Source organism: Thunnus albacares, chromosome 17, assembly GCF_914725855.1.
Source record: "Thunnus albacares chromosome 17, fThuAlb1.1, whole genome shotgun sequence".
In the NCBI taxonomy this organism is placed as follows: Eukaryota; Metazoa; Chordata; class Actinopteri; order Scombriformes; family Scombridae; genus Thunnus; species Thunnus albacares.
The window spans coordinates 26,930,185-26,949,838 of record NC_058122.1 but is presented as its reverse complement, the minus strand read 5'-3'; the positions used below and the strand labels follow the sequence as shown (position 1 = coordinate 26,949,838).

The 19,654-nt window shown below is 38.1% G+C and overlaps 1 protein-coding gene across 1 annotated transcript; it reads left to right on the top strand.

Moving 5' to 3' along the window:
• Positions 1 to 769: 769 nt before the first annotated feature.
• LOC122966763 (natterin-3-like) lies at positions 770 to 18,336 on the top strand. Its single transcript, XM_044331088.1, has 3 exons — positions 770 to 828; positions 15,361 to 15,489; positions 17,230 to 18,336. The coding sequence occupies exons 2-3, from the start codon at positions 15,375 to 15,377 to the stop codon at positions 18,291 to 18,293; spliced, it is 1,179 nt and encodes a 392-aa protein (XP_044187023.1). The 5' UTR covers positions 770 to 828; positions 15,361 to 15,374; the 3' UTR covers positions 18,294 to 18,336.
• The last annotated feature ends 1,318 nt before the right edge of the window (positions 18,337 to 19,654 follow it).

The following is a 19,654-nucleotide window of genomic DNA, read 5'->3' as shown; positions in this document are numbered from 1 at the left end:
CATGGCTACTTAAGGAAGTGCTGGACACTGTTGGGCTTAACATTTTGTCAATAATCAATAGCTCTCTGGTCTATGGTTATGTCCCAGCTTGCTTTAAAACATGCTGTCATTCACCCTCTGATCATCAAAACCTAAGTTAGATCTGTCTGTTCCTAATAATTACTGACCAATCTCAAAGCTCTCGTTTTTGTCCAAAATTCTTCAAAAAGTAGTTTTCTCCCAACTCATCTCCTTCTTGAACAAACACAGCATACTGGACAAATTTCAGTTTTAGGACACTCCATAGCACAACCATCAATCAAACCATGCCATAATTTTAATCTCTCTGTAAAGCACTTTAGTCAATGTGTGTTTGTAAGTGTGCTCTATAAATAAACTGACATGACCTGACCTGACTTGGAATTGTTTGGCATGTTATGAACAATTCCCAAATAATTAGTGCCAGAAATAATCCTGGTGCAAAAGTAGCCACGGTGTTCTTAACCCAACACACACCTATTGCAGTCACACCACACAGACCAGTTAAAAAAGAGGCCGAGTCATGGTCACAAGCAGAACAGTGCCACCGTATTATGATAACAATCAGACAGTTGATCTGATAAACTCTTTCCCAAGAGTAATTTTAATGTATTCCTCTTCCAGTGGCTAACTGTCCATATTTAGTCAAACGTGTGAGACTCATGAAGCCGCAGCATCATGTTTGGATGGTGAAATGTATATAAGTAGAGGTGTGATTGTGGAAGCTGTGCTCAGCTGGTGACTGTGCTGGCATCAGACAACACAGGTACTGGCATCAGACAACACAGACACTGGCATCAGACAACCCAGGTACTGCTTCTTCTTCTCTGTCTGTTTATCTGACATATTAAACTAATACAAATCCAGCCTTCATACTTTAAAACAGAGCAATAAGAACTGTTATTGCTAGTCATATCTCTATCATTATTATTGTTGTTATTGTTATTATTGTTGTTATTATGCTTCTTTGTCTCTCAACCCAACCGGTCAAGGCAGATGGCTGCCCACCTAGAGCCTGGTTCTTCCCTTTAAAGGGAGTTTTTCCCTGCCACTGTTGTTGAGTGCTGCTCATGGGGGAATTGTTGGGTCTCTGTAAATGAGAGAGTACAGTCTTGACCTGCTCTATGTGAAAAGTGCTCTGAGATAACTTTTCTTATGATTTGGTGCTATATAAATAAAACTGAATTGAATTGGATTAAACAAAACTACTTCTAAAGAACCAAAAAACTCATTTATAAACCAAATTTATTGAATTAAAGGCTCTACAATTATTTGGTCAACTTTAAATATGTTGGCCTCATGTCCAGAGCTATGTGTCAGTATGTTGACTGTCCTTCTTCTTGTGTTTCAGGTTTTTGCGTCAAGATGACTTCCTTTGTTTTGTCCACCTTCTTCTTTGTCTCTTTGGTTGTTCTTTGTTGTTGTGATAGTCATTTTGGCCACAAGGAGCCACAAGTGCACCACTACCCCATGTTCTAAATAGGACTGAAAGCATTCCTGTTTTAACTGCTATTGGCTGTTAGCGCGTTAGCTAGTGGGCTAGAGATGGAAAAAAAAACTTTGTGGCCAAAATGAGTATTACAACAGAGAACAACAGGAAAAAAAAATCACCTGCTACTTTCACACCTGAAAAAAAAAAAAAAAAACTTAGAAAAATGATCCTGGCAAAACTTTTTTTTCATCTGGCAAAACTTTTTTTCACCTGTTTCACAGAGGAAATTTTTTAAAAATTTTTTTATGGAACTTAGAAAGATTTCAGGTTTCATGGCACATAGTGTGTTTTATTAACAAATACTGTAATGATAATAGTCCAAAATTATGTAAAAATGCAATGATGCAGGACCCCCAAACCCCCCAGCCTTTGACCTGGTTATTTTATTTGAGCCAGGTGATTAAATAATCATACTTGCAGCTTGACCGCTGCAAGTATGATTATTTAATCACCTGGATAGCATCATAAAACAATAACAATCATATCATATCAGCAAAATGGTGCAGAACAAGAAAAAATGCCGCCAGTCCTCTATTGAACATCTTAGCTATGGATACATATCCTTCTGCTTTTTTCCAGTCACCTCAGACTCTTGCTGAAAACAAAGTATTCGAAGCGTGTTTTCAGTGACGTATTAGTAGTATTTGTAGTGTTATCAGTAAAGTATTAGTAGTATTTGTACTGTGTTTTCAGTAAAGTATTGGTAGTATTTGTAATGTTTTCAGTGAAGTATTAGTAGTATTTGTAGTTTTTTCAGTAAAGTATTAGTATTATTTGTGCTGTGTTTTCAGTGAAATATTAGTGGTATTTGTACTGTGTTTTAGTGAAGAACAAGCTCTGATCTAGAACATAGGATATGGCAGTTGGTTGGTAAGTGTTTTTGAAACTTCCTGGTTTCCCTCTCTGAGTTTCAATAGGTGGGTCAGCTGACGGAGTTCACACTCTCTATTGTTGCCCTGCTTTGAAAATCTGAAAGTCGTTCAGCCGTGGTACTTCCTGGTACTAAAACACACAAGCTCAGTTGTAGCGTCAGCCCTCTTTGTGCGAAGACCAAATTGGGACCTGTGAGTCCACTGAGCGAGGACACCAACTGGTCAGTCCTTCTCTACTATGTATTCACGTAGCCCGCCACAGTCACAATAGGCTACAAAGACATCCCCTGTCATTCAAGGCTTTTAAAAAAAACGCATCTGTCATTGGCAATGCAACCCTGAAATCCTCTATTCCCTCAGAAAAGCCTCTTCTACTCACTCCTCCTTTACTCTTGGCCCATGGAATTGGGTGTAAACAAAACAGAATTTATCCAACACTTACTCTCTCACACTCAACAAGCTGCTTCAGACATACTAGGCCATGGTTCACTACGTGGTCTACGATAATGGCCAGAGCTCGTTTGACATATTCACATCTTCCCCTCCCTCTTCCCCATCCTCCCTTACCTCCCCATCCTCTTTTTGCCCCTCTCCCCTCTGCCATACCACCATACACACGGACACCTTCTGCAGCACCTGCTTCTCCCTCTATTCTCAGCTACTGGAACCCTTGGCATTATATGTGCTTGTGAGTGTTTAGTACTGCAACACTTTGCACCTGTGGGATGGGATTGGCATCATGTGTTCTCCATCACTCGTCAATTGTGGGAAGGGAAGTGACTCACTCCAATCACACATCATGCTTGCCTTCTCTTGCAATGCTCATTGTACATAGTATTTTGCATGCAATGATTAACCCAATGAACAACTGTGTCAATATGAGTGGGAAATGTACATAGCCAACTGAGAAAAGTACAATTTGTGTTGGCTGTCATGTCATAGTTGAATGAGAATTGCCCCTACACAATGACAATTGTGTTTAGGGTTCTGCAAATTGTGCATTTTGTGTGAACTCAGTGAGAAATTAAATAATGTTGTGGTCAATTGCGTTAATGGTGTGAGGTTTTGAGGCACTGTTTAGAGAATGAGGTTACACATTTGATGACTGCATCAAAACAATTTAGAGAAACTGTTTTCCAATAGGAATTCCCCCAAACAATGCAACATCTTAATAGGAAATTTGTTGCGTGCCATTTTAGTTTATAATGCTCATGATAATCAAACATGAGTACTCATATTGTCTCAACAACATGAAACCATCATAATACATGTGCCAAACAATAACCAAAGAAGATGAGCTCTGCCACAACAGTAAATGATTTTAATTCACATTTAATATTTCACAGCATCCTGCAGACCCATGCCACTAACACATTGCACCTGTGTCTTTTCTCTTTCTTTTATACAGTCTCCGTACTGAACCCAGCACCAAAGGACATCACCTCTAACAGAAAAATGCAAACAGATCAATTTCTTCTGTCATCTCCTATGTCAAGACAGAAGAGACAGGCTAGATCTTCCACCTCAACCCTGAAATGGGTTCGTATGCATTCTGGCAATTCTCTCCCTAGTCTGCAAATGCGGTTGTCAAGCCGGTTACTATGGTCGAGGTACATTGTGCCGCTACCCCGGTGTTGCCAAAGTGTTTACATGCTCCCAGTTTGAGATCCTGGTGAACAAAGACAACTTTGAAGTTTTGGAATGGACATCCAGCAGCAACGGTAAAGTGCCTCAGAATTCAGTCAAGACCTGCTCCAACCAAGACATATATGTTGGAAAGAACGTTTATGGTCTTGGGAAGGTGCAAGTTAGACATAAGCACTTCTTTCTTCCCTGGTACGGTACCTTGTATAAGTACGCTTCCTACCAGGTCCTGACCTTTAACAAGAAAATTTCCAGAGAGCACATTTCTGATGTCAAGTACAACATTAAGGCAGCTAAAATAACCGGTTATAGCCCAAAGATCATGGTCAAGTCTGCCATAGTCAATAATCGGTGGATCCCAATTATGAAAACATTAACGTTTTCAAAAAAGTATCAGGAGGAGAAAAGGTGGGGCACTAGCATTGCCATCACGGCTGGTGTCCGTGCTAGCATCACTGCCGGAATCCCATTCTTCAGCTCGGCAGGTTTTAAGGTCAGTGCTGTGACAACAAAGCAATGCTCCAGTGGGAGCACCATGATGATGTCGAAAACCCTCTCTATGAAGGAGGACGTATCTGACCCAGAAGAGCACTCCTGCATTGTCAGTCTTTGGGGACATAGGTACAGGGTAAAAGTGCCTTTCACAGCACGGCTTAGTTGCACCTACCGCAACGGGGTAACCAGACGAACATCCATCTCTGGGATGTACAGCGGTGTCAACGTTGCAGGCTTCAGTGCTGTTGTGGATCGCTGTGATCCTTTATCCGATGCTCAGCATTGAAAGAAAAATGGAAGAGTCCTTAAAGGGGACCTATTATGCTCATTTCCAGCTCCATATTTTTTTTATTTTTTATATGTGAACTCCACTAGAGTAGCTTTGCATGATTCACAGTTAAAAAAATATATATATATATATAAAAAAATATATATATATGTACATAAACAAAATATAGTGGTCCGATTTTGCTTCTTGTTTTCATTCTTTACTCAAAAAATAGATCCATACTGTTGGAGCTGAAATCTGATCCAAAATATGCGAGTGGACAACATGAATATCCGCAGCAACAAAGATTACAGCAGGACATATCTGGCCCATTACCTGCTTATTGTTTGATATCTTTATCTTATCTGTGTTCAGCTCTCAGTACTTTTGTGGCTTCAAACAGAATCTCTGTGGTTTAAAGTTTAGTTTCTCTCTGCGTTCGTGTTTGTACTTTCAGATGTCTAGCTTATTTTACTCTTTACTGATAGCTTTCAGCCATATCAGATTTGTGTTAAGTTACTGCTGATGGAAACCCAATATTTCCTGTTTTTGCTGCTTCAAATTAAAAGCTTTTAAATTACTAAATAATGGGAGACATTTATTATGAAGAATTTACAGGAAAATTAAATTTGTTTATCCACCATTTTAGCTGAGCTTTAGTGGCACAATTCATCAATAAAACCGGTCAACACAACAAGATATGGAGATATTTTAAGCTCTTTGTTCAGCTGATCAGTCAGAAATAATACAGGGAGGAACAATGCAAGCAGCATCAGCCACAGAATACCATAATGTTAGTAGAGTGGAGCAGCGAACTCCAACCGGAACAGCTGACACACACACTGCAGTACTGCACCATATAAAGAAACCTGTCAAGAGTTGACATCAGCTCGGTTTGAAATTATAAAGAAATGTTGGAAACTGAGCATTCAGAGCAGTCTGAAGCTGGTTCTTATTGCTCACAGGGATTACTTCTACTTAGATTTACCTCATTATTTGACACTTTGGCCATGTTTAGTTTGAAAATCCAACTTTGTAATATTATATATATATGACTGAAAATAAGTAAAAGCATAACAGGTCCCCCCTTAAGATATCTGATATAATAAAAAAGTTAAAAATTTAAAGTTAAATATTGGTGAAGTTCTACTAAAAAGCTAAATATAAACCTGCTTTGTTCTTTAAGTGTCTTACTAGCCCTAACCTTTATTCTAGCATTTTAACTTTTCCTTCATGTTTTAGATGTGTCATCTAAGAAACAAATGCAATTTATGAAAAAAATAGCATTTTACTGCTATATAACATATGAACTTACAGGCAAACTAACCGCAACATCTGTGTTACAATCACACAAATATTCAATAAATATGTAGGAACATCCAGTCAGGAGCAAGAGCATGATAGTAGTATGAAACAACTTAGAGATAAGTGGTGCTTGGACAACAAGTGTAACAAATGAAGGACCCAGTAAAATGCCCCAAAGTGCAAAAATGCTAAATATAGGCTACTATATATAACTATACTCTGTTTTCTAAACCAATTCACCAAATCTGCTGGCGGATTAGTATTAAGTTATTACATGCAGTCATCAGAAACAGCAGATGAATGCAGTCTTATAATTTTAGTGTCAAACATTACAACAACAAAGTACAAACTCAGCGTCTACCTTTATATTAAATGATATCATACATTCTCTGGAGAAGAAACATCACTGTGTTGCACTGTTTGTTGACCTTTACAAGGCTCTTGATACGGTTGACCACTGTAATTTACTGAACAAAGTATGTTGTCTTGGTTTGTATGATCCTGCTCAAAAGTGGTTTCATGCATATTTGTCTGAAAGAACTCAGACGAACTGTCACATCAACCTCCCTTTTAACAACCAAAGGGGTACCACAAGGTTCTATGCTTGGTCTATTATTATTTGCAGTCTACATAAACGTTATTATTCTAACACAGACTAATGACATAATTTTTTATGCAGATGATATCATTTTGTATACACATTAAAGATGTGCAGAGCCCAGTATTTGTATTCATATCTATATTTGTTTAAGCAGCAAAATGATTTGTATTTGTATTCAATTAAAACTGGAATTTGGCTTAAAAATCCTGTTTTTGTTTTTTATTACTCTTTTCATTTTAGAAAAAGAAAGTGTTACAATAAGTGTTCATGAATAAACTACCTTACGAAGGAGGTCCCTACACTGGGTCTCGAACTAGAGTCTCCCAGATCATAGACCACTATGCTGACTACTGAGTTAAAACTTTGCTCATTGCCTCATTGCAGACAGACCTCTACCTATGTATACACCCATAACACAGAGACAGCACATTGTGTAATGTGCAGGGAAGAACTTCAGAGGCAATTATTGCTTTGAACTTTTCATTTATTGCCTATTTTTTACAACCTAACTTTTTGGAAAGGAGAAGAAGAACAACAGGTTATGGACAGTCCCTTGGGAGCACTTTGTGTGTGTCAGTAGCTCAGCTTTATCTCTGGGGAACACCCCCAACTTCAGGACTTATGTCCATATAAGAAATGTGCATCATGGCAGGTTGATGTGACTCCCCTCGTTGAGACCTGCTGATAGATGTAACAGCGGAGCAGAGGACAGAGACTGATAGCGATGTAACTGACCTGCACACTGGTATTTGACATGTTTATTTTTTCTTCCCCAAAACAAATAATTTAAAAAATATTTGTATGAAATAAATATTCATAAAAAACCCATTATTTGTGCTTTTTTGAATAATGTATTCAGATCCGGACACACCACTAGTGCATACATTTTAATTGTGACCTGCTGAGGGACTGCAGATGAAAATGAGCTGTAAGCTCAATAAAATCTATGATCAGTGAAGTTTTAATTGGATTTAACTTGAATTATTTTTCATTACATTAAATCGAAGCTTCCATTTATTAACTTAAAGGTCTGGTCTGGTTTGGATTGGCCAGCGAACAGGACAGGAACAGACTACAATGGACAGTCAGGTCTGCTGACCTGCCCACCATCCAGGACCTGTATGTTGTGTCTGCTTGAGTATCACTTCAACTTATGATACAAGTTAAAACAATAATCAGATGGAGACCGACATCTTAGTGCAGCAATGGCTATTTTATCCTGTCTTTGACTAGGACACTTTTGTGTGCCCTCTAGTAACTCTTACATCTAATGTGGTATTCTTGCCAACAGGTGTCAGTAACAGGCCGCAAATCACAATCTATGACAATGTACACCTCCAGAGTCAGGTAACAGGCAGGGAAAATCACCGCAGGTCCCTCACACCCTGGACATAAGCTGTTCCACCTTCTCCCCTCTGTACATTAAAACCACCAGACACAGGAACAGTTTCTTCCCCCTTGCTGTCACACTTATGAACAGTTAACTCACTGGGGCACTGTGCAATAAACCTGGAACACTATAATATTTACTGCAATATACTTTACTGTCCCCATAGGGAAGTTTGTCTTGGACTCAAATGCTGCACACATGACACATGACATACTGTCTTATCATATAGCTGCTTCCATAGTAGTACATAGTAGCACATCACACCACAAATTACACATATTGCACATATTAAACAACCAGTGATAAGAACAAACAACATATTACACAACTCCTTGTGTAATTAAGCTACATTATTTAAAACATTATTTAAAATTTCAATTGAGGTAGGCACAGATAAGTTTTTTAAATAGCTGAGTTCAAATTGGGGTACTCACTCGTCTGCCAGAGGGTAGGAGCTCACACTTGACATGCAGAACATGAGATCAGACACTATTCTCTGTGCTTGCCTGAGAACAGACTGCTCATATATTGAGTGGAAGGACTGGTGTTCATCCCTTCTGTAATAACTGAAAAAACTTTGTCAATTGGGCCTATAGATCTTCAGCTACACAACATCTTTTAGTCTCAAAATTGGTCAAACAACTCAAAAATAAAAGACAGTACTTCAAAATTGAAGAAAAACACTCAGTCAGACAGAGTTCAGTGCAATATTAGATTTACTGTGCAAATAGCGTAATACAATAAACCGAGGCTTGGTTCATAAAGCAAAAACCTAAAAACCGAATAAGAAACTATCATATATACCCTGGAGAGCTCCTCCCAATGTGGAGCGCCAGGGTTCCTCCCATGTCACAACGTCCAGGTATCTTCCACCATTAAAACCTCTTGCCACCAAATTTGATATATTGCCAATAATGATCTCAGTGGACAGTCCCTGGCATTTGTTCAACATCACCTCTTTCTTCCACCATTATTTATCTTGGCTTATGTGCCTTTATTAATTACACTTACATATTGGTTTATAACATTACCTAACACACACAAAACAGCTTTTTAACATTAAAGCAAGTTACTTCACCTCTTTTTCATCTCCTCCTCACCTTCTGTCACCCTGCTGCCACATCATGCTCCTGTGGGCAAATAGGCAAGTCCCTTATCTTCTTCTTGACATGTTTATGCCAGCAACGTATTTTATCTTCTGGTGGACTTATACTGCTTATATCAGCACCTTATTATCTCTTCTGGTGGGCTCCACCCCTGCCACCATCAGGCTCTGGCTGGTACCTGTGTCCACTCATGCTTCCAATTTTGGCTAAACATCTACGACACAGTCCACATTGCCTATAAATTTTCCTGACCTGCTCATGCTTTTTTTGTAAGAGACACAGACTTCATACACCCACCGTACCTCTCCACCTGATACAAAGACACACATATGTTAAATCATTTTGTTAGGATTAAATGTATTATATGCATATACCATGTTAATCACATAAAAAACCGGGCACTTTGCACCAGATGCACAGTTTAAATTTTAATGGTACAGAGAGATTGCCACACTATGCTGATAAAGCAGTTTCACAGTAAAAATGAGTGTTTCTCCAATGTTTCTTTGGCAGACAGAAGATGTCAGGAGGGGCTGTAATCCGAGCTGCCGCTAATGTTTGCTCAGCTTGTTTCTCTGATAAATTAAGATAGTCTAAAATCCTTCATCCAGTTAAAAGATATAACAAACCGTTATACAGACTGTTATGGATTTCTCTAGGTTTGAAAATTGTTGGAAACATTTGGGATAATGTAAGATGATGATGAGTCATTTTAAAGACTCCCTCACTCTCTCTCTTCCTCTCTCTCTCTCTCTCTCTCTCTCTCACACACACACACACCCCTCTTGCTGTTGAGTTTCATTCCTTTATTTGACCTCTTTGACTTTATGGCACACACTCTCCCTCCCTTCCTAGAAGAACAGGTATGGCAATTGAGAGCTGTCAGAGAGCGAGTAGAGGAGTGCTTTACTTCCTGTTTTTTACTGTACGTTTTAGTAAGAGGCATAACATTAAGGAGGCATATAATAAGACAACTTCAAGTGTTTGTGTTTTTAATTGATATTAAAAAAGTGAATTATTTATGTTTTTCATGTCACTTGTTTTTTTTTTCTAATTGGAAAGTCAAGTTATTTATTTGTAGGTTCCAAATCCTCTTATATCACTCAATGGCCTTTGTTCCCTAAAACATTTTGTAACATCAAAGGCCGGATGGCCTTGCTCATAAAATGACAAAATTCCAAGTCTGGTTACAACTCATCTTACCAATATTAGATTATGCTGATGTTGTCTATCAGACTGTGATCAAATCTTCCTCTCGATATAGTTTATAATAAAGTATGCAGATTTGTTCTTGGCTGTACTTTCACAACTAACCATTGTATAATGTATGAAACTCTTAATTAGCCCTCTACCCATCTTACAAAGAGAGTGGCAGTGGCTGCAGATTATTTTTAAATGTATGCATCTCAATTATCCTAACTATTTAAAACAGTTAATGGTACCTTTCTCTTCTAATGATCAATTTAGACACTCTATAAAGCTCTTTTTTCTGTTCCTGCAGTCTCTGAGTCAATAGCTAAGTAAGCCTTTATGTTTAAAGCTCCCTTTGATCGGAATAATCTACCTGTAAATATTTAATCCATATCATCCTTCCACTTGTTCAAAAATGTCCTATAGGGTCAGTTGTACTTGTCCATAATAGCATATCTATAATTATATTTTATAACTTTTCACATTTGGTATTGTTTAATTTATTTTTTATATTATTTTTGATTTTGTTAAATGTTTTGTCTAATTTTGCTTATATTATATTATTGTTGTTGAGTACCCCATTGAAAACAAGGTGGTACATATCAAATGATTATTCCTAATAAAGAATTTACATCTAACATGAGTTTAAAGTTCCTCAAACTAATGTTGTGTAACTGCCTGACAAATAGTCAAAGGAGATAAACATCTCCAACTAATAGGAAACATGCCTATGTTTGGTAGAAAGTTGAGGGGGTTGTCTCCTAAAAGTTGCCGTTGTCATTGCTTGGCTGTTGGGTAACTTCCTGAGAAGACAGATGCTGCTATGGAGATAACTTTTGTGTGCACATAGTGTTTAAAGATATGTTTGTTTCACAAACATACAATTGACACATGTATAACTCATCATATCACATCCAAGTATTCCTGATTTATTCCATGATTTGCTGTCCTCCAAGTGCTTAATAGTCAAATGATACTGTTAATGGGATCATCCGTGCCCTGCCCTAGCCTGTAAGGAAGTTGGACCTCTGCTCTGAGAACAGACACTATGTATTTTTCAAAGCATTTCATCACAATTGAAGTGAGAGCCACCACAGGTCTATAATCATTACTTTTTACTAAGGTTTTTTTGGATGCAAGTGGTATAGGCATTTTTTATGTTTTCATAACATTTTGTTCAACATCAGGGAGAGACAGATCTGATAGACAGTGATTAAAATCCCCTAAAATGAAAATAGGGGCTCCAGGTCCATCCTCTTGGACTGCCTTAAGCATGTTGTTAACATTCAAAGACAGGCCCTTCAGTGGTTTGCCTCCTACCTCTAAGACCAACCAGCCTTTGTTAGAATTGATAACAAAGGCTGCAACCATCTCCTGTAAAGTACCACAAGGCTCCATATTAGGCCCTATTTTGTTTTCCCTGCATATGCTTCCTTTGGGGTATATTTTCGGAAAGTATAATATATCCTACTATTGTTATGTTGATGACAGCCAGCTATACATTCCACTGAAACCTTGTGATCTATTCAATTCAATTCAATTATTTTATATTTATATAGCACCAAATCACAACAAAAGTCATCTCAGGGCACTTTTGACATGGAGCAGGTCTAGACCGTACTCTTTCATTTACAGAGACCCAACAATTCCCCCATGAGCAGCACTTGGCGACAGCGGTAAGGAAAAACTCCCCTTTAACGGGAAGAAACCTCAAGCAGAACCCGGCTCTAGGTAGGCAGCCATCTGCCCTGAACAGCAACAACAACAACAACAATAGATACATGACTAGCAGCAACAAACAGCAACCACAGCAGAGGGGTGTTCCATCAACGCAGCTAAAGAAAGCTGCGCTTACTTGAAAAAGCCTGGCTAGAATTAACGTCAACTTTCACTTGAGGCTCAAGTTGTTCCACTAACGCAGTTTAGCTGCGTCTAGTCAACGCTAAGTCTGGCCAGACTGGAATAAGCTTGAAGTGTGCGTGTGCACAGAGTACATAAGCAGCCCAGAACAGTCGATTGTAGAAAAGACGATACTATGTCACAAAAAGAAGAGAAAACTAGAGCGGTGTTCTTCTCCGCAGCAGAACAAACCTGCTAGTGAAAGTATATGAAGAATATAAAGGGGTTTTCACCAAAAAGGCCAATACTGCTACAATTAACAAGGTGAAGGAAATGGCTTGGCACAAAATTGATGACAGATTAAATGCATACCTGTAGGCTGGTAGTGATGGTCTAAAGGTTAGAGGAGTGAACTTATCACCAGAAGGATGAAGGTTCAATCCCTGCATCCGGCTTGAAAGTGAAGAGCAGCGCTTGTCCCTGTTCATGATTATATCTTTATTTGTTAATAAATGAGCATTCAGTAGTATTGCCCTTCAGATCAGTGTGGTTATATTAACACTGGCTAGATAATATCAGATGTATAATTAAAATTACAGTGTCGGCAACTTAAGAGAACCAACTTACCAACATTATCATTCTCTTTGACACATTTTCTCTTTCACAAAATGTCCATTAGCAAGCGCCAATGAAAGTTAAAAATGAAATTGCAGTTGGAGATAAAGAAACTGGAGAAGGATATGAATACAGTGAAAACCGCTTAGTGATCACATCTGTCCGGGTCAAATATCACTATAATATCATAACCTTTTGTTTTCCTGTATTTCTCATGCAGATTACCATCTAATTGACATTTGTATATTTATTACCCTACATGAATATAGAGTTACTGAATTTTATTGACTGTTTCAAAATGCAGTACAGCTGTTTCAAACGCATTGTGAGCATTTTTGAAGCAGCAGGTTCTGACTTTTGTCAGTGAGTGAAAAAGAAGTTCCTTCTTTTCCCCGGCGGCAGAAAAGGCGAATAGAGCGGTGAATTTTGCTTACTATAAGCAGTTAATACTGTATAGGCCTACATTTAAACACAGCAGAAGGACATAATTTAGCCTTTATTGAATTTTCTTTTTGTCTTCACAGCTTGAACAAATGAGTGAATGAATAAATAAATAACTTCAAAATAATGCAGGCACACTTTTATTTCTTAAATTATAAACACTAAGCTTTTAAATAAAAGGGTCCAGTCCAATACAGGAGTGACCATGAATAAAATAGGGATTTACTTAAGTATTTTTGTAAAAGTCCCTCACAGTTCTTCTATTTTATGTTTCCTGAACACAGACAAGTGATGCGAGTGTGAAAAGACACTTGATGTCTTTTGAGAGTCTGATTCCGTCTGTTGGACATTCTTTGACATGCAGCTGAGTTAAGCTTGACCATTAGCCTGTCACGGAGCAGGCTAGTTCTGCTGACTAAGTAACCATGGTTACTGAGCTGGGACTCATATAAGCCGCAGTGATGGAACGGAACTCTCACTTAAATTAGCGAGGCTTAACAAAATAAGCCAGACTATCCCATTAGCCAGCTTGATGGAACACCCCCCAGGTGAAGGACAGAAGAAGGACATTAACATGTCAGCGTGGTTCATGGGGTTTCCTGCGGATGAGAGAGCACAAAGAACTCCAGGGCGGAAGTCAAGTTAGTAACATGCAGTAATGGTAAAAGAATACATACATACATACTATACAGTGTTAACTCCCTCCTAAATTGCATTGAGGATGTAAAATCCTGGATGGCAAAAAGCTTCTTTCACCTAAACCAGAGTAAAACTGAGGTCCTAATCTTGGCCCTAAATTGTGGAATAGTTTGCCACTACATCTTCCCCACTAGATCTCCCCCTCCATTGATATCTTTAAAACTAGTCTAAAGATCCATCTCTTCTCTTCTTAATTGTCATCATGATGTCATGCCTGACCACACTCAGGCTTTTATTTGTTTGTATTTTATTCGTTGTTTGTGCATTGCTGTTTGTGTTGTAATTTTATTTGATTTTCTATCTAATTTATGTCTGTGTTGTTACTTTGAAGCTGTGTTTTTGTTTGATTGTAACCATCAATCAAATAATCTCATAATTTCAATCTCTCTGTAAAGCACTTTAGTCAATGTCTGTTTGTAAGTGTGCTCTATAAATAAATCCACCTGACTTGACTTGACTTGACCTGGTATTATTTGGCATGTTATGAACAATTTCCAAATAATCAGCGCCAGAAATGATCCTGGTGCAAAAGTAGCCACGGTGTTCTTAACCCAACATATGCTTATTGCAGTCACACCACACAGACCAGTAAAAAAAGAGTCATGGTTACAAGCAGAACACTGTATTATGATAACAATCAGACAGATGATCTAATAAACTCTTTCTCAAGAGTAATTTTAATGTATTCCACCTCCAGCGGCTAACTGTCCATATTTAGTCAAATGTGTGAGACTCATGAAGCTGCAGCATCATGTTTGGATGGTGAAATGTGTATAAGTAGAGGTGTGATTGTGGAAGCTGTGCTCAGCTGGTGATTCTGCTGGCATCAGACAACACAGGTACTGCTTCTTCTTCTCTGTCTGTTTATCTGACATATTAAACTAATACAAATCCAGCTTTTATATTTTAAAACAGAACAATAAGAACTGTTGTTATTGCTAGTCGTATCTCTATTATTATAATCATTGTTATTGTTATTATTGTTGTTATTATGCTTCTTTCTCTCTCAACCCAACTGGTCAAGGCAGATGGCTGCCCACCTAGAGACCAGCTCTGCTTGAGGTTTCTTCCCGTTGAAGGGGAGTTTTTCCGTAACGCTGTTACCGAGTGCTGCTCATGGAGGAATTGTTGGATCTCTGTAAATTAAAGAGTACAGTCTTGACCTTCTCTATGTGAGAAGTGCTCTGAGATAAATTTTGTTATGATTTGACGCTATATAAACGAATTGAATTGAATTGGATTAAACAAAACTACTTATAAAGAACCAAAAAACTTTGTTTATTGAATTAAAGGCTCTACAATGATTTGGTCAACTTTAAATATGTTGGCCTCATGTTCAGAGCTATGTGTCAGTATGTTGACTGTCCTTCTTCTTGTGTTTCAGGTTTTTGCATCAAGATGACTTCCCGTGTTTTGTCCACCTTCTTCTTCGTCTCTTTGGTTTCATTGGTTGCTGCCGTCGATCCAGCTGACCTCAAACTGCAAACCACCGACAGAACTGAGGATGTAAAATGTAAGATCTGCACACAGATTAAACACTGATCTTCTGTCAGAAACATTTAAACTCTTATAAACTAAATATCTGCAGAATGTTATATTTTTGGTCAGAACAAATTTTATTAAGGAAATATTTCAGGAACAACAAGCAGCTGCTTAAAAATCCTTTCTTGTTCTTATTTCATGTTACTGTAGACTAGTGTTTTCCAACCGGGAGTGGTACCACCCCTCAGGGGGCATTCAGAGCACTGGAAGCAATATTTTTGAGAGTGGGGCATTGAGGTGTTCTTGGGGGGTGTTTGTGTGTGTCTGTTTTTAATGCCAGTTTAGTCCTACATTTGAATGCACATTTTCACAATTTTATCATTAGACTTAATGTTTTTTCACAGTGCTGTCAAGTCTATTTTGCTCCATTTTACGCACATAACTGCAGTCAAATTTGTGTATTGGGCTCTGAGTGCTTCCAAAACACAGGTGACCTATGCTCAACACTGTACGTGAACGCTTCCTGTGTAGACACAGGGAGGCCCTGCTGATGCTGCTCTACTAAATGTGCCTATGCTTTCTGTGTAGACACAGAGAAATTATGCTGAGTCTCCACTGCGTTTTGCTGTCATTTATGGTTGTGCTTGCTTCTCAGTCTTCTCTGCTGCGCTATTTGTCAGTGTTTGTGTTTAGCTTAGTTTTTTTTAAAAGATAGATTTAAAAAAGATTAAACAAAAAAAACAACAATTCTTCAGTAATTAAAAAGAACTGATAACAGTATTGACAAAGACCCGGCCTGATAAGTGTAGGCCTATGGATAAGATAAAGATAAAATTTTAACCATACCCGTCCCTACAGCTGGCTAGTGGCTACAGCTTGACTGATGGGAGGATGAGAAAATCGCTGGTCAAATCCATTCACTGTAAGCCTGTTTTACCAATGTTTTGTGATTACTATTTTTTAATAAATATTAAATCAATTATCAACTGGGTAGCATCATAAAACAACAAGAATCATATCATGTCAGCAAAATGGCACAGAACAAGAAAAAAAAATGCTATGGATACATATCCTTCTGCTTTTTTCCAGTCGCCTCAGACTTTTTCCTTGGTAGGCTGCTCTTCTTTTCTGTTGGAACAATTAAATAAAATGCTCCTTGTTTGGCACAGGCACCAAATTACCACTTTCTGATTGGTTGCTGTTTGTGATCAATAACAAGATCTAATTAAAGTTTGAATGTCAAATTTCTAACTGTTGCATTTGTTTGACACTCATAAATATAATTACTATCCACATGGCTTTTTTGCTCCCTGGGAAACTAATGATAATGATATTCCAACTGTCCAGTTAAAAATCTGTTATTTGGCATCCAATGACATGCTGTTTTAATGATATAACACAAAATAATAATCAACATTAATACTGAGGGAAGACAATTAGTTTACATTGTAATTGACAGGATCATCATCTGCATCAAAACAATTTAGAGAAACTGTTTTCCAATAGGAATTCCCCCAAACAATGCAACATCTTAATAGGAAATTTGTTGCATGCCATTTTAGTTTATAATGCTCATGATAATCAAACATGAGTACTCATATTGTCTCAACAACATGAAACCATCATAATACATGTGCCAAACAATAACCAAAGAAGATGAGCTCTGCCACAACAGTAAATGATTTTAATTCACATTTAATATTTCACAGCATCCTGCAGACCCATGCCACTAACACATTGCACCTGTGTCTTTTCTCTTTCTTTTACACAGTCTCCGTACTGAACCCAGCACCAAAGGACATCACCTCTAACAGAAAAATGCAAACAGATCAATTTCTTCTGTCATCTCCTATGTCAAGACAGAAGAGACAGGCTAGATCTTCCACCTCAACCCTGAAATGGGTTCGTATGCGTTCTGGCAATTCTCTCCCTAGTGGAGCTGTTTATATTTACAACACCTACGGAAAACGCTATGACTACGTCTGCAAATGCGGTTGTCAAGCCGGTTACTATGGTCGAGGTACATTGTGCCGCTACCCCGGTGTTGCCAAAGTGGTTACATGCTCCCAGTTTGAGATCCTGGTGAACAAAGACAACTTTGAAGTTTTGGAATGGACATCCAGCAGCAACGGTAAAGTGCCTCAGAATTCAGTCAAGACCTGCTCCAACCAAGACATATATGTTGGAAAGAACGTTTATGGTCTTGGGAAGGTGCAAGTTAGACATAAGCACTTCTTTCTTCCCTGGTACGGTACCTTGTATAAGTACGCTTCCTACCAGGTCCTGACCTTTAACAAGAAAATTTCCAGAGAGCACATTTCTGATGTCAAGTACAACATTAAGGCAGCTAAAATAACCGGTTATAGCCCAAAGATCATGGTCAAGTCTTCCATCGTCAATAATCAGTGGATCCCATTTATGAAAACAATTACGTTTTCAAAAAAGTATCAGGAGGAGAAAAGGTGGGGCACTAGCATTGCCATCACGGCTGGTGTCCGTGCTAGCATCACTGCCGGAATCCCATTCTTCAGCTCGGCAGGTTTTAAGGTCAGTGCTGTGACAACAAAGCAATGCTCCAGTGGGAGCACCATGATGATGTCGAAAACCCTCTCTATGAAGGAGGACGTACCTGTCCCAGAAGAGCACTCCTGCATTGTCAGTCTTTGGGGACATAGGTACAGGGTAAAAGTGCCTTTCACAGCACGGCTTAGTCGCACCTACCGCAACGGGGTAACCAGACGAACATCCATCTCTGGGATGTACAGCGGTGTCAACGTTGCAGGCTTCAGTGCTGTTGTGGATCGCTGTGATCCTTTATCCGATGCTCAGCATTGAAAGAAAAATGGAAGAGTCCTTAAAGGGGACCTATTATGCTCATTTCCAGCTCCATATTTTTTTTATTTTTTATATGTGAACTCCACTAGAGTAGCTTTGCATGATTCACAGTTAAAAAAAAAATATATATATAAAAAATTATATATATATATGTACATAAACAAAATATAGTGGTCCGATTTTGCTTCTTGTTTTCATTCTTTACTCAAAAAATAGATCCATACTGTTGGAGCTGAAATCTGATCCAAAATATGCGAGTGGACAACATGAATATCCGCAGCAACAAAGATTACAGCAGGACATATCTGGCCCATTACCTGCTTATTGTTTGATATCTTTATCTTATCTGTGTTCAGCTCTCAGTACTTTTGTGGCTTCAAACAGAATCTCTGTGGTTTAAAGTTTAGTTTCTCTCTGCGTTCGTGTGTGTACTTTCAGATGTCTAGCTTATTTTACTCTTTACTGATAGCTTTCAGCCATATCAGATTTGTGTTAAGTTACTGCTGATGGAAACCCAATATTTCCTGTTTTTGCTGCTTCAAATTAAAAGCTTTTAAATTACTAAATAATGGGAGACATTTATTATGAAGAATTTACAGGAAAATTAAATTTGTTTATCCACCATTTTAGCTGAGCTTTAGTGGCACAATTCATCAATAAAACCGGTCAACACAACAATATATGGAGATATTTTAAGCTCTTTGTTCAGCTGATCAGTCAGAAATAATACAGGGAGGAACAATGCAAGCAGCATCAGCCACAGAATACCATAAAGTTAGTAGAGTGGAGCAGCAAACTCCAACCGGAACAGCTGACACACACACTGCAGTACTGCACCATATAAAGAAACCTGTCAAGAGTTGACATCAGCTCGGTTTGAAATTATAAAGAAATGTTGGAAACTGAGCATTCAGAGCAGTCTGAAGCCAGTTCTTATTGCTCACAGGGATTACTTCTACATAGATTTACCTCATTATTTGACACTTTGGCCATGTTTAGTTTGAAAATCCAACTTTGTAATATTATATATATATGACTGAAAATAAGTAAAAGCATAACAGGTCCCCCCTTAAGATATCTGATATAATAAAAAAGTTAAAAATTTAAAGTTAAATATTGGTGAAGTTCTACTAAAAAGCTAAATATAAACCTGCTTTGTTCTTTAAGTGTCTTACTAGCCCTAACCTTTATTCTAGCATTTTAACTTTTCCTTCATGTTTTAGATGTGTCATCTAAGAAACAAATGCAATTTATGAAAAAAATAGCATTTTACTGCTATATAACATATGAACTTACAGGCAAACTAACCGCAACATCTGTGTTACAATCACACAAATATTCAATAAATATGTAGGAACATC

Coding starts and splice junctions, on each gene's coding strand:
- LOC122966763 (XM_044331088.1), top strand. CDS start 15,375: ATGACTTCCCGTGTTTTGTCCACCTTCTTCTTCGTCTCTTTGGTTTCA. Junction 15,490..17,229: donor CAGAACTGAGGATGTAAAAT/GTAAGATCTGCA, acceptor TCTTTTACACAG/TCTCCGTACTGAACCCAGCA.